This window comes from Myotis yumanensis, unplaced genomic scaffold (genome assembly GCF_028538775.1).
Source record: "Myotis yumanensis isolate MYYU_CA2020_CCGP unplaced genomic scaffold, mMyoYum1.0.hap1 SCAF_7, whole genome shotgun sequence".
In the NCBI taxonomy this organism is placed as follows: domain Eukaryota; kingdom Metazoa; phylum Chordata; class Mammalia; order Chiroptera; family Vespertilionidae; genus Myotis; species Myotis yumanensis.
The window spans coordinates 61,720,151-61,732,306 of record NW_027223758.1 but is presented as its reverse complement, the minus strand read 5'-3'; the positions used below and the strand labels follow the sequence as shown (position 1 = coordinate 61,732,306).

Genomic DNA, 12,156 nt, shown 5'->3' with positions numbered 1-12,156 from the left:
AAACTTCCAGCAGGCAGTGGCGTGACCTTATGAGAAAATATTGACCTTACACGGGCGTCCTGTGGTGCAGTCTCTATGGTCGCCTGAGACTGTTGCTCCAGGTGTGTCACCTGTGTAGATTGTGTGTGCCCTCCTGTTGTAGCTGAGCCTTGATTGCTATTTGGAGGGGTTTATTCTCAGGCTGATTGGTTCTAAGGACTGGCCATGACTACAGTGGAGGAGCTGTTGTGTGGGGGCTGACCTATGTTACAGGATTTGCTTTAGTGGGGCTCTGGTGCCTGCTGAGTCTGCCCATTGAGCGCATCACTTGTAGAAGTGACTGAGTAGTGCTCTGGTGTGGTCTTTAGCTGGCTACCAGGTGTGTTGGTTCTGGAGCCTCTTGGGAAGTTCAGACCAAGGTCAGCCGCCACCTGTGCCCTGTTGAGGGCCTCCTGGCATGAGCTGCAATGTGATCTGCAGTCAGTTGCCACTGGTCCTGGGCTTGGAGGTGCCTGTGGAAGGCTAAGCTGATGGAGGCTGGCTGCTGCCAGTGCTGGAGTTGGGGTTGCTTAGCGAGAAGTAGGGAACAAGAAGCCAGATGCTGCTTGTTTGGGGACTGTGAACCTTTGAGAGGTTTTAAGAAGGTCTGAAGCATGAACCAAGACAGGCCATTTGTATGGAAAAGCCACTGGAAGCAGCCTGGGTGGGCCAGGAAATTGGGGGTCAGGGTCTCAGGGAGTCACCAGTGTGGGGTGAAGAGTGTGAGCCAAATTGAAAGAAAATCAGATATGATGCCATCCTGCACTTACAACAAAGGAACAGTGACCTCTGCCAGCACTTCCGTCTGGGAGAAAGCTGCCCCTCCAGCTCTCACCTGAAGCCAGATGATTCCGCTCCTTCCTGTATGCCCAGATTGAGGGAGTCTGTCGGCAAGTCCAAGCACGGGCCCTTTAAGAGGAATGCTTGGGACTCCAGCAGCCCTCGGCTCACTCAGCTGCAATCCCTGCTGGTTGTCACAGCCAGAATTTATGGGCACTTCTCTCCCTAGCATTTGGGCCCTGGGCTGGGAGCATTGTGTGGTGCTGGGACCCCTCACTCCTCAGTGGGGAACTTCAGAGCTGAGATATCCCTCCTGATTTCTATCCACCACACATGGGTATGGGACCAGTCTGTTCCTTATCTCTGCCCCTCCTACCAGTCTCAATGTGGCTTCTTCTTTATATCCTTACTTATAGACTTCCATTCAGCTAGATTTCAGGCAGTTCTCAATGATGGTTGTTCTGTAGTTTAATTTTGATGTGTTTGTGGGAAGATGTGAGTCCCACATTTACCTATGCTACCATCTTGACAAAAAGTCCTATCCATTCTTTTAGATAAGGTTGCACAGCACCTATTACTGTACCTTCCCAGCCCTCCCCCATCATTCCCAGGCCCAGAGCTCATAGTTGTCCTCATAAAGTCAACTTTAAAGAGCAGGACCCCACTTTTACTAAATTACAAATGACTGTTAATAGCTTACAAGGGCTGACTTCCTTTTGGAGAAGGACCAGACCTTAAAACAAATCAAAACAGGAGTGAGAACTTTGCTGTGTAATTTTGTGTCCTGAAGGGAAGGAGCTAAGAGGTGAGACCGGTTCTTCCTGGCCTGAGAGGCAGCAGAAGAATAAATAAAGGCTTGGTTCAGCTTTTATCTGAACAACTAGGGTAGCTTTTGGAGTTCGGAAGTGGAGCCTGCCGAATCCTCAGCAGCAGATTCTAAAGCCCAGTTCTTAATGAGCAGCATGTGGCAAGCCTGCGATTGGTGACGCTAATAAACAGCACAAAAACTGCCCAAGCCACCATCAACGTTTCTCTGGGTCAACACAACAGCCTTTTATTGGGAAGCCTTCCAATCTTGCCCCTTCTTAACCTACACCATAGTAGTCTGCTGAAAAATGCCCCCCTTGCTTAATATCTTTTAATGGATCCCCCACCCCCAGCATAAAATTCAAACTCTTTCCTGTGGACCATGAGACCTCTCCCAAAATCCCTTGCTCAGGAGACAGTGGCCTTCTTTTTCTTCCTGGAACACACCAGGTTCGTGACCACCTTCTCATCTCAGTGTTGTAATCAGACATTCCCTCTCCCTGGTTGACAGCGACTTCTTGTCCAGTCCTCAACTCCAATGGTATCTCCTCAGGGAAGCCTTTCAGTTACTCTCCATTACACTTCACTTACTTATTTACTACGTGTTTCTCATCACTTGAGTTAAAAAGAAGCATCAGGCCCCAAAATGGAGTCACTTGTGCTAAGCCCATGTCAACAAACCAATACCTAATACCTAGACTTATCGCAGCCTCAGCTTCTTCCACTGGGGATCGGGCCTGCCACCTGGGCATGTGGCCTGACTTGGAATTGAACCAGTGACCTCTTGGTTCTTGGGTCAATGCTCAAACACTGAGCAAGACCGACTGGGTTCAGAAATGTAACCTTTAGCCAGTAAACCTAGAATTACCTGGTCAGCACTAGTGAGATAATCTGTGATAGGCTCCCTCCACTCCCCTTAGAAGGGGACATTGCCTGAAACAATGCATTTCATGCTCATAATGTCCTTTTTTTTCTGACCCCTTTCTGTCTTTAAAAACCTTCCATTTTGTACAGCCCTTTGGAGTTCCTTTTTATTTGCTCTATTCATGATTCCATAAAGCCAATTAAATCTTCAAATTTACTCAGAAGAATTTTTGTATTTTAACCCTAGAATATAAACTCTAGGAAAGCTGGGAGTTTGTCTTTTCTGTTCATCTCTAGTGTTCACAACTCCTAGCATAGCATCTTGCACACTTTAGGTACATAGTAAACCTTAATTTCTATAAGCCTGGGAAGTAGGTATTGTTACTATTTTTCAAATGAGTCTTAAAGAAATGGCTTAAAGTTGCATTACTTTAAGTGTTCCCACCAGGATTCATATTTAGATTTTCCCCTAAGTACCACCCTGATTTGAGTGACCCAGAGTGTATTAAAGACCCAGTGTCATTAAATTCATTCAAACAGACACCTTGCTTATGACTCAACCTGACTTCTTGCTCTACTGGTTCCAATGCACATTGCATTCAAAGAATAATGCTGAAAGGGCTAAATGCAAATTGAAGAAAAGCATGACAAGTAGCATATGTACTGGTGGCCACTTAAGCAACTATGTTTAAGAGTCAAAGCTGCCAGAGTGCCTTGATTATGTAAATTGACTGATGAGTGTCCTGGTCATTCATTGTGAATTGCCTCCTTTTGGGGATATGCCCAAGGCTGTTTAAGGTAATCAATAAATACATTTCCATCAACTGGTGAATGAACAAGATGTAGTATATCCATAAAATGTAATATCATCCTGTATAATAAAACCCTAATATGCAAATTGACCGAACAGTGGAACAACCAGCCGAATGACCAGTTGCTATGACATGCACTGACCACCAGGGGGCAGACACTTGATGCAGGAGAGGGAGGTGACCAGCAGTGGCGATTGGGGGGCAGGGCTGGCCAGTAGGCAGCGCCAGGCCACCAGCCAAGGTTGGTGCCAGCAGGGGCCCCTGGATCGCCCTGCCTGCAGGTCACCCCACAGATTGGCCCTGATCATCGGCCAAGCAAATGACACATTAACACTGGCTCCTGGAGACATACACAAACACCCTACCGTATATATCGGGAACAGTCTCTTAGATTTAAAAATTAAGACCTGGCAAGGCTACTCTAAAAATGAAAAAACAGGATGATGCAGCGATGACATGCATGGACTCTGGCTTGCACATTTTGTGGTCAGCCCTGATTCTGACACTTATAACTGTGACAAAGCCAATTACTTAACTTCTCTCTGCTTCAGTTTTTCCACCCATAAGATGGGGAAAATGGTACTACTACCTCAGAAGGATCATGCTTTGTACTACTTTTTATACTCGGGGCAAAAAAATGTAGCTGCACATACAACAGCAAGATACCTTTCACCTGTATGAACAGTATGGTCACTGGTGCATGCAGTGTCCCAGATTGCAAGAGGGATGTCCGATTGCCGGTTTAGGCCCTATTGGACATCCCCCAAGGCTGCCACTGGGCTAAGGACCCCATGCTCCCTCTCCCCACCCCCCTCCGCACAGATTTTGTGCACCGGGCCTCTAGTTCAACTATAAAAGGAATAAGGTACTGGTACATGCTACAATATGGGTGAACCTTAAAAACATTATGCCCAGTGAAAGAAGCCCTAAAGGCCACATATTGAGGGATTCCATTTATATGAAATATCCTGAAAAGGCAGATCCATAGAGACAGAAAACAGATTCGTGGGTGCCAGGGGCTGGGTGAAGTGACTGCCAGGGAGTGGGTGCATATTTCCTTTTAGGGTGATGAAAATGTCCTGGGACCAAGCAGTGGTGATGATTGTACAACATTGTGAATGTACTAAATGACACTGAATTATAAGCTTTAAATGGTTAGGATGGTAAATTTTACGCTATGTGTATTTTACCACCATTAAAAAAACCCCCAATGAATTAGAAAATAATAAATGATAATTGTACTTCTCAGTTACTTTTTGAACAAAACAAATACCCATAACTCTGACAAGCTTAATAAAAAAAGGGTGTAACACAAATGTACTACATAAAAATTAGAATTATGATATGCCTGTTTTTTAAAAAAGGACACATAATATTGAAAACCTTTACCTTCTCATAAGAAGAAAAAAGGAAAGAGTGGAATGTCTACTACAGTCCAGCCTGACCACAGTTTGATGAGAAATGTCTGTGGGCCACTGGTGCTGGCCATGCCCCAGGGGGCAGGGTGTGCCCCGCGTGCAAGAGCCATTAGCTGTGTCTGAGGAATCTGCTCCTGCCTCTTTCTTTAGGACATAAAAGCAAATGACACATTAACACTGGCTCCTGGAGACATACACAAACACTTCTTGCAGGCTGGCTCCTGCGCAGCTGCTCTCCTTCCGAGCCCGCATCGCCCGCGTAGCTGCCTCAGCATTCATTTGGACAGGAGTGTAGAAAGTGTTTCATTCCACCATCTTGCCTTTGCAAAAGTTGGGGTGGTTCCACAATAAATGGACTCAAGAATACAAAGCCCAACTAGTAGAAAAGTGGGTGGTTGGAGAAGTCCCAAACAGTCTTTTAAGGCACTGATGTCGCACGAAGTGGCTTTGCTCACTGGACCTGCTTCCAGGCCAGGTACTGCCTCCCCGCCTTGGTCAGATGCTCTTCTTACCACCTCCTCACGTAGCTGCTCCTACTCTTCTCCCACCGAACCACCTCTCCTGCCTTCATATTTAAATTCTACCCTAGTTGGTTTGGCTCAGTTGGCCTGCATACTGAAGGGTCCCAGGTTTGATTCCCGTCAAGGGCATATACCTGGGGGTGCAGGAGGCAGCCGATCAGTGATCCTCTCATCACTGATGTTTCTCTCTCTCTCCCTCTCTCTAATAAATAACAATATATTTTTTAAAAATCCTGCTCTTCCTTCGAGGTCCGACTCAAGCCCTTTAACTTAGGATTTACATATCCCCTCCCTCCCTTTTCTCCCCATTTTGTTTTGTGCCTGGGAAGTCCATCTCCCCCAATTAGATAGCAAGTTCTCTCTGATGACCAGAACCTCTCCTTGTAATTCGAGGGTTCCCCACAGTTGTGAGCAGCTTTGCTGTCTTCCATGCACTTTCCCCCTCTATTCTCCCAGCTCCTTGGTTTTCCTTTGCTGGGCTAATCTGTCTCTAATAGGCTCAGGCAGATGTGAATTAAAGCAGATTCAGGAGACTCATCAGTCTTGGGGCTTCGGCAGGAGCTACTGGTAAGAGATCCTCTTTCTCTAGGAGTTGCTAAACTGACAGGAGCCACTGGGGATGCTCACTGCACACTCCTGGGATGCTTGTCTGAGAATAAAGCCACACAGAAGAGCAGAGCCTGATGGCTTTCTTCAAGGCTCTGGATTGTAACTGCCCTTGACCCCAAAGCCTTTTCAGTTATGAGTATTGACAACCCTCCTGGCTGCTAGCGGTTGCTTCCAGCTGAAAGGATGTTATTGTACCTCCCAGCATTTATTCTGGCACAAGGTAGGCACACAAAAAAATTGTCAACATGTTGATAGTTTGTTTGCAGTTCCATCTAGAGTGGTTAAGTGAAATATTTATTTTTTAGATTAAAACATTGTCATTGTGGTAAAATACGTTTACCATTTAATCATATGGTCGTGCAACTATCACCACTATCCATTTCCAGAACTTTTCATCATCCTAAACAGAAATCTATACCCATTAAATGCCAACTTCCATTCTTCCCTCTTCCCACCTCATGGTCACCATAATTTTGCTTTTTTAAAATCTATGAATTTGACTATTCTAGGTTCCACACCACCGGCCAAAAGTAGGCTTATAGTTGAGTAAGCAAAACATTTATTATATTATTTATTAATTACTGTATTATTGACTAACTGTAAACCTATTTTTGCCTCACCCTGTATAAGTGGAATCTTACAATATTTGTTATTTTTGTGAATGGCCTATTTTACATAGCATAATGTTCTCAAGGTTCACCCATGTTGTAGTATGAGTTAGACTCTCCTTCCTTTCTGAGGCTGAATAATATTCCACTGTATGTGTAGACCACATTTTATTTATCCATTCATCCATCAATGGACACGGGGGTTGATTCCACTCTGTTGTAAACAATGTTTCTATGAACATGGGTGTACAAATACGTGTTCAAGTCCTAGCTTTTAATTCCTCTGGGCCTATAGCCCAGAAGTGGAATTGCTGGATCATATGAAAATCCTGTTTAACTTTTTAAGGAATCATCCCTCTGTTTTCCAGAGCAGCTGCACCATTCTACATCCCCACCAATAATGCACCAAGGTTCCACGGAGTCTACATCCGTATCAGTAGTGCTTTCCATTTTTTTTGAAAATATTTAATGATGGAACTGTGCCAATGCTAAGAATAGAACTTATTCTAGGAGCCTGTGTGGATAAGAAGAGAATTGTTGCGTTCATGAAACATTAAAGCCAGAAGATCTAGCCTAAAATAGTCCTTCGTGTGTTCTGGGCAGCATGTCACTTTTATAGACTTCTACTCTCTCAAGTCCATCTCAGCACCAGGTTGGAAATGTCTGTTCAGGAGTCACTGGCCACGCCTGCTTTCCCAATGAGGGGAGAGGGACGGAGGCTGGCACATTCTGACTTGTGGGTAGCCAGTGTCCTCACCACCCCCCAAGCCCACATCCACCCCTTTTGGCTTTTTCAACAAGAATGAAGTTGCCTTTTTATCTACTTAAGGAGGCTCTTACAATCCGGTGAAACTACACCACCGCACTCAGCGTATTCCAATAGACACCTCATTAGCAGCGGTTGTCTTTTCCCATGAGCTCCCCTGTCCCGCGATCCCCCGTTTATGGCATCTCTCCTCTTGAGCCCTGAGGAGAGACAGAGGGCGTGTGAGACACCAGGTCTGCAACAGGCTGCCATCATGTCAAGGCTTTATTTCTACTTCATCATTGTCTCGTACAGACTCCGAGCCACCGTCCTTTGTTCCAATCCGGTATCCTCATGTGTAATATTTTCCCCGTAAACAGAAAATTTTGAGTAAACACTGCGTATTGTCAGTTCATCTTTTAACAATAATTTAAAAAAACCACGGATGTTGTATCATCGATGCAAGAAGACGACAAAAGTACAGTACGAGGGAACTCACAATGTGCACAACGGGACGACTCACTCGGGCGATGGCGAGCCCACAGCAGCAGTATGTACATGCACCCCAGCGCCTCGGACCCGAAGACGTGCAAGTCGATAGAATATGTGGATTATACAAAGAATTTGGTGAGCCCCGCTGAGGACTCGGTGCCCTTTTCCTAAACGCTGACATGGGTTCCCTCCAGCATATAGGGCATCTGTCTTGACTATTGGCTTCCTGACTTTTTCACTACAAAAAGTTCATTTTTATCAGACGGTCTGAAGTTTTCAAAAATTCTTAAAAATCAAAAACACTGAGAAAAGAAAATTAACTTAAGACACTCTAATTCAACGTGGAAATAAAGCAAACCAAAATGTAACAGTGCAAATTTAACAGAGAGGCAGTCAGTCTTAGAGCGAGGGTGTTCAGGATCTCGTAAAATGTACATCTTTAAAACGTTTAGTTTTTAAAATTTATTTATATCTTATGTACCCTTTTTTAATATACTGTGTGTAAAAAAGATGGAGACAAAAATAGTTTTCTGAGCTATGAAAAAAATTAAGTTATTACAGGCACATTTACTGTTTCGTTCTAGAAACATCTCAGGTCAGAGGTTGAACATTCAGCAGCTGTGTGTTTTTTAAAACACGTTCTTTGACCTTGGGAAAACGAGATCTCTCCTTTTGGGCAGAGTTTGGTGGATGATGATGGTGTGGTTATGCAAATTACAGTGAATTATTCTGTGATAATCCATGCAAACTTGCATCCGTCACTGGTGCAGCTTCTCCCCGGGCGGCTCCTCCTCCCCGAACTCCTCCAAGGAGGTCGGGTCTCCGAGCGATGGAGCCGAAGAGGCAGTGGGGGAATGTGGGGCCCAGCGGGATGGAGGGCGGCGGTTTGCTGGTCTCTCGGGCCTGGAGAAGCAGGATTCTAGGGATGGAGCTAGAGCAGAACAAGGTAGTTCCTTCAAAGCCAGAAAGAGAAAGACAGGGTTACTCAGACAGACAGTGCCTCCGGGGGTGGGAGGGATTTCCCCCAAATACACTTCTCGACAGACTCAATGCAACAGAGCGAGGGCAACTTCTGCATGCTAACTTAGATTTTGCTCATGGAGAATGACTTAAAATGGTAAGGAAAGACCTCAACAGGAATGATCAGTGATGACAGTAATGGGAAGACATCGAGTGAGGATAAAACATGGCAAAGCCTTGAGATGGGTGTGTTTACAGAGCACCATCAGAGCTGGTCTGGCACCTATGGAGGGCGGGAAAGCCACAGGCCACATGTGGTCTACCCCAGCCACGTGGTCAGTCTGATCCAGCTGATCCCATCACTCTGGTCCTCCTGAGTGATCTACTTAGTGACAATGACGGTCCTAAGAGGACAGCCTCTCTTGATTTCATCAGCTGTATTAGGGATGAGACTCACCTCAAAACAAGCTCTGCTACTGTTTACCCCAAAGTGACTGGCAGTGGGTGAAACACACTCCCACAACATGAAAAAATGCTGCCGGCAGAAATTTTAGTTTTCTTTAATGACTCCTCCTCACAGCAGCATTTTAAGAAAGGGAGTCAGAGTGTGCTCGTGCTGTTGTGTTGCGGGCATCCCACACCTTCTGAGAACAGTTAATGCCAGACACCCTCCACCATGGTGCACATCACCTGGAATACTTCTTCTCAGGGCTTGGTCTCCACGACAGGAAACAAGGACACCGCACTGGGAATTTGCTGGCACAGAGACATGTGCAAAGCTGTGGCAGGAGGATACGGGGAGTTCTACAGGGTGGGACCCATCTGCCCAAATGACCCTCAGACAACAGAAAGCTGAGATGGTAAACCACCGCAATGCCGATGACACAGAGCAAAGACCCTCCGAGCCAGCCAGGAGGTAAGTCAGAGGATTTAAAGAGAGGTGACAAGCAACTGCAGAGGTCAGAATGAGGAAGATGTAGTCAGCAGCGCAGGCGAGCGACACAGGGAAGAGTCAGCGGCTGCGTTGAAGGACGATGTGACAAAAACCAGGTGACAAGGAAGAAGATGGAAGGCGGACAGGGGAGTGATGGAGTGAGGAGGCTGCCTCCCTGTGGGGCCCGCAGAGAAGGAGCACTAACATGGAGACTGCTTCTTGCCGGTCCCTGCCTCTTCTGTGGTTGGCACTTTCTATGATAATGGGGAGGCCCCAGTCAGCAAAGCACATATGCTAATGAGAACCATGACAACCTGAGGTGCCTGCCTGTGAAAACACCGTGGGCCCTGAGATAGCTGGAATTCGAACTTACGGGGGCGTGAGCTGTGTCCTTACCTCACCTCAGCCCAGGGCATGAGGGGGCGCATGGTTCGGGAAATCTGCAACTGTCTTGTGTCTTCTGGTGTCACTGCTCCTGGTGTTGTAAGGGTTGTGTGTGCATGTGCTAGTATGAGTGTGTTGTGTGCAAGTATGTGTGCTGGTGGGGCTGCTGCTAGAGGGTTATTGGACACACTGCAGCCAGTTCCCACCTGGCCGATGCGGGACGAGGATGCACTTTCCATTCGTATTGTGCCACCTCTTCACCAGCACCTGTTTGGGGGCTCCCACAGGAAGCAATGGCGTGTGGCCATCCCAGCACACATAAGCACCCCACACTGTCCCTTCCCGACAGGCCTTGCTGTGGGCTCTGTGGGCCTCTGACGCTTGGAGCACTTTAGTCTTGGAGAAACAACTGTACTTTGGCCCTGAGCGCTTCAGCGTGAGATCAGTGAATGAGCTAATTATGTCCTTGATGACACACAAGGCTCCTGTTTTCTCATGAGCCTCGACTTGGGCTCTGGAGTCAATTCTGAGAATACTTTTTGGAGCAGGGGTGACTTTGCTGTTTACTCAATCAACAAATACTTATTGAGCACTTACTAGGTCACCTACGGTGATCACCTGGAAGGACAAGATGTATTTGCTTTTATTCCTTCTGGTGCGGTTGTTGCAAAAGAAGCCTCATTGCATTATGGTCGCACCTGATATAGCATATGGCAGTAACTTGTGCCACCAAATACCGGTAGCAGGTTCAGCAGATCCCCACAGGCTAGAACTCTGTCAGAGACAGTCCCCTCTCCGAAAGCATACTGGCTGCAAACTGCACAGGGAGCAGAAACCTAGGCGGGGCCTCTATAACCGGGGAGCCTTTCTTTGCACCAAGCAGTCAACCCTCGGCAAAAGGGATTGTACAGGCCATCAGTCTGTCCCTGCAGACGAACCCAGAGCCAGTGGGGCGGCTGCCTCTACGAAGCAGATCTACCTGGGATGATTCCCCCTGTTTCTGAGTGTCCGGCACCAACCCTGAGTTACACCAATGCCCCCTCCAGAGAGTTTGGGAAGAAGGACGAAAGCACTTACGGCGTGAGGCAGGCAGGGCTAGAGTCCCCAGGGGGCAGTTAGTAAGACAGTTTGGTTCTGGACAGAACAGACAGAGAAAGAAAAGAAAAGCAAGTAGGTTGAAAAGTATTTTTTAAAAAAGAAGAACAGTAAAGGTTTTACATCAACAAGCCAGGTGCCAGCTCCAGGGACAGCTACCAGGAGAAGCAGGAAGTCCCCAAAAGTGGCATGGCATTCCTGGGCACACAGACCTCTCCTTGGCCGTGTCCGAAGGGAGGGACGGCCTCCCTGTGGAACAGCCACAGGCCTCTCCCTCCTGATTTCTATTCTTCCCTGAGTTGCCCTTTGGCTTAACACTTCAAACATCCTTTGGCACAGAGAGATGGAAGTCGCATGACTCTTGTATTTGAAAAGAGGCATAGAACAGCCAGTTTGTCACAATGATGCAGCGACCGCTGCTCACACTAAAACTCTTCTCCCATTTTACACTTAGTTATGGGAGAGAAGAATAGAACTGCATTTCCAGATTATTTCCATTCTCTTCACGCCAGAACTCCTCCTCACAGCTTCTCTGCATCGCGGCATGGGTGTTAGGGCTTCAAGAGAAAAGAGTAAGCAGGGTGTGGGTGAGAGTGGGAGGTCCTGCTGTGTGGGTCCCAGACAGGACCCCTACGTCCCCATCTCGCTGTGACCACCCAGGGAGAGCCCCGGCAGGCCACGCACAGCAGGATGGCAACTCAGAATCACTGGAGATTTTGAAATGAAAACCCAGAACCACCACAAAATTTATGGAGTGACAAGAAGGGCTCTCCATTGGGTCTAATATATAGTAGTCAATTCAGATGAGAAGTAATTCCACTGGAATCTAGAACAAGTAAAATTGCAACAACAAAAAAAGAGTCCAGGACACCGAAACGGTGCCAGGGAGTGCTCCAGTCAGGCTCTGACGCCGAAACTCTGCTGTGCTCCCATCAAACGGCCAGTCATCTCTGAGGCGGTGAGCACACCTAGTGAGAAGGAAGTCTTGACAGAGAGACAAAGGGCTGGGCATAGCTTTGTACCAGCAAAACCATTTTCATGCCTGAGAACTGTGATTCAGTCATTAAACCATTCTTCATATTATCATAGATTGCTTTTTAACTCAAAGA

General features: G+C 46.8%; 1 protein-coding gene across 7 annotated transcripts in view; it reads right to left on the bottom strand.

The window, feature by feature from the left end:
• Window positions 1-5,559: 5,559 nt before the first annotated feature.
• Window positions 5,560-12,156, bottom strand: part of MTCL1 (microtubule crosslinking factor 1) — a 124,544-nt gene continuing 117,947 nt past the window's right edge. For 3 of the 7 annotated variants that reach the window (XM_070420647.1, XM_070420648.1, XM_070420649.1), the window contains one exon: window positions 5,560-8,627. In XM_070420647.1, coding sequence (XP_070276748.1) covers window positions 8,433-8,627 — 195 coding nt within the window. In that variant the 3' untranslated portion in view covers window positions 5,560-8,432. Of the gene's footprint in view, window positions 8,628-11,028; window positions 11,087-12,156 lie in introns of those variants that run through there. The other 4 variants (XM_070420650.1, XM_070420651.1, XR_011472181.1 and 1 more) reach the window with 3 other exon arrangements.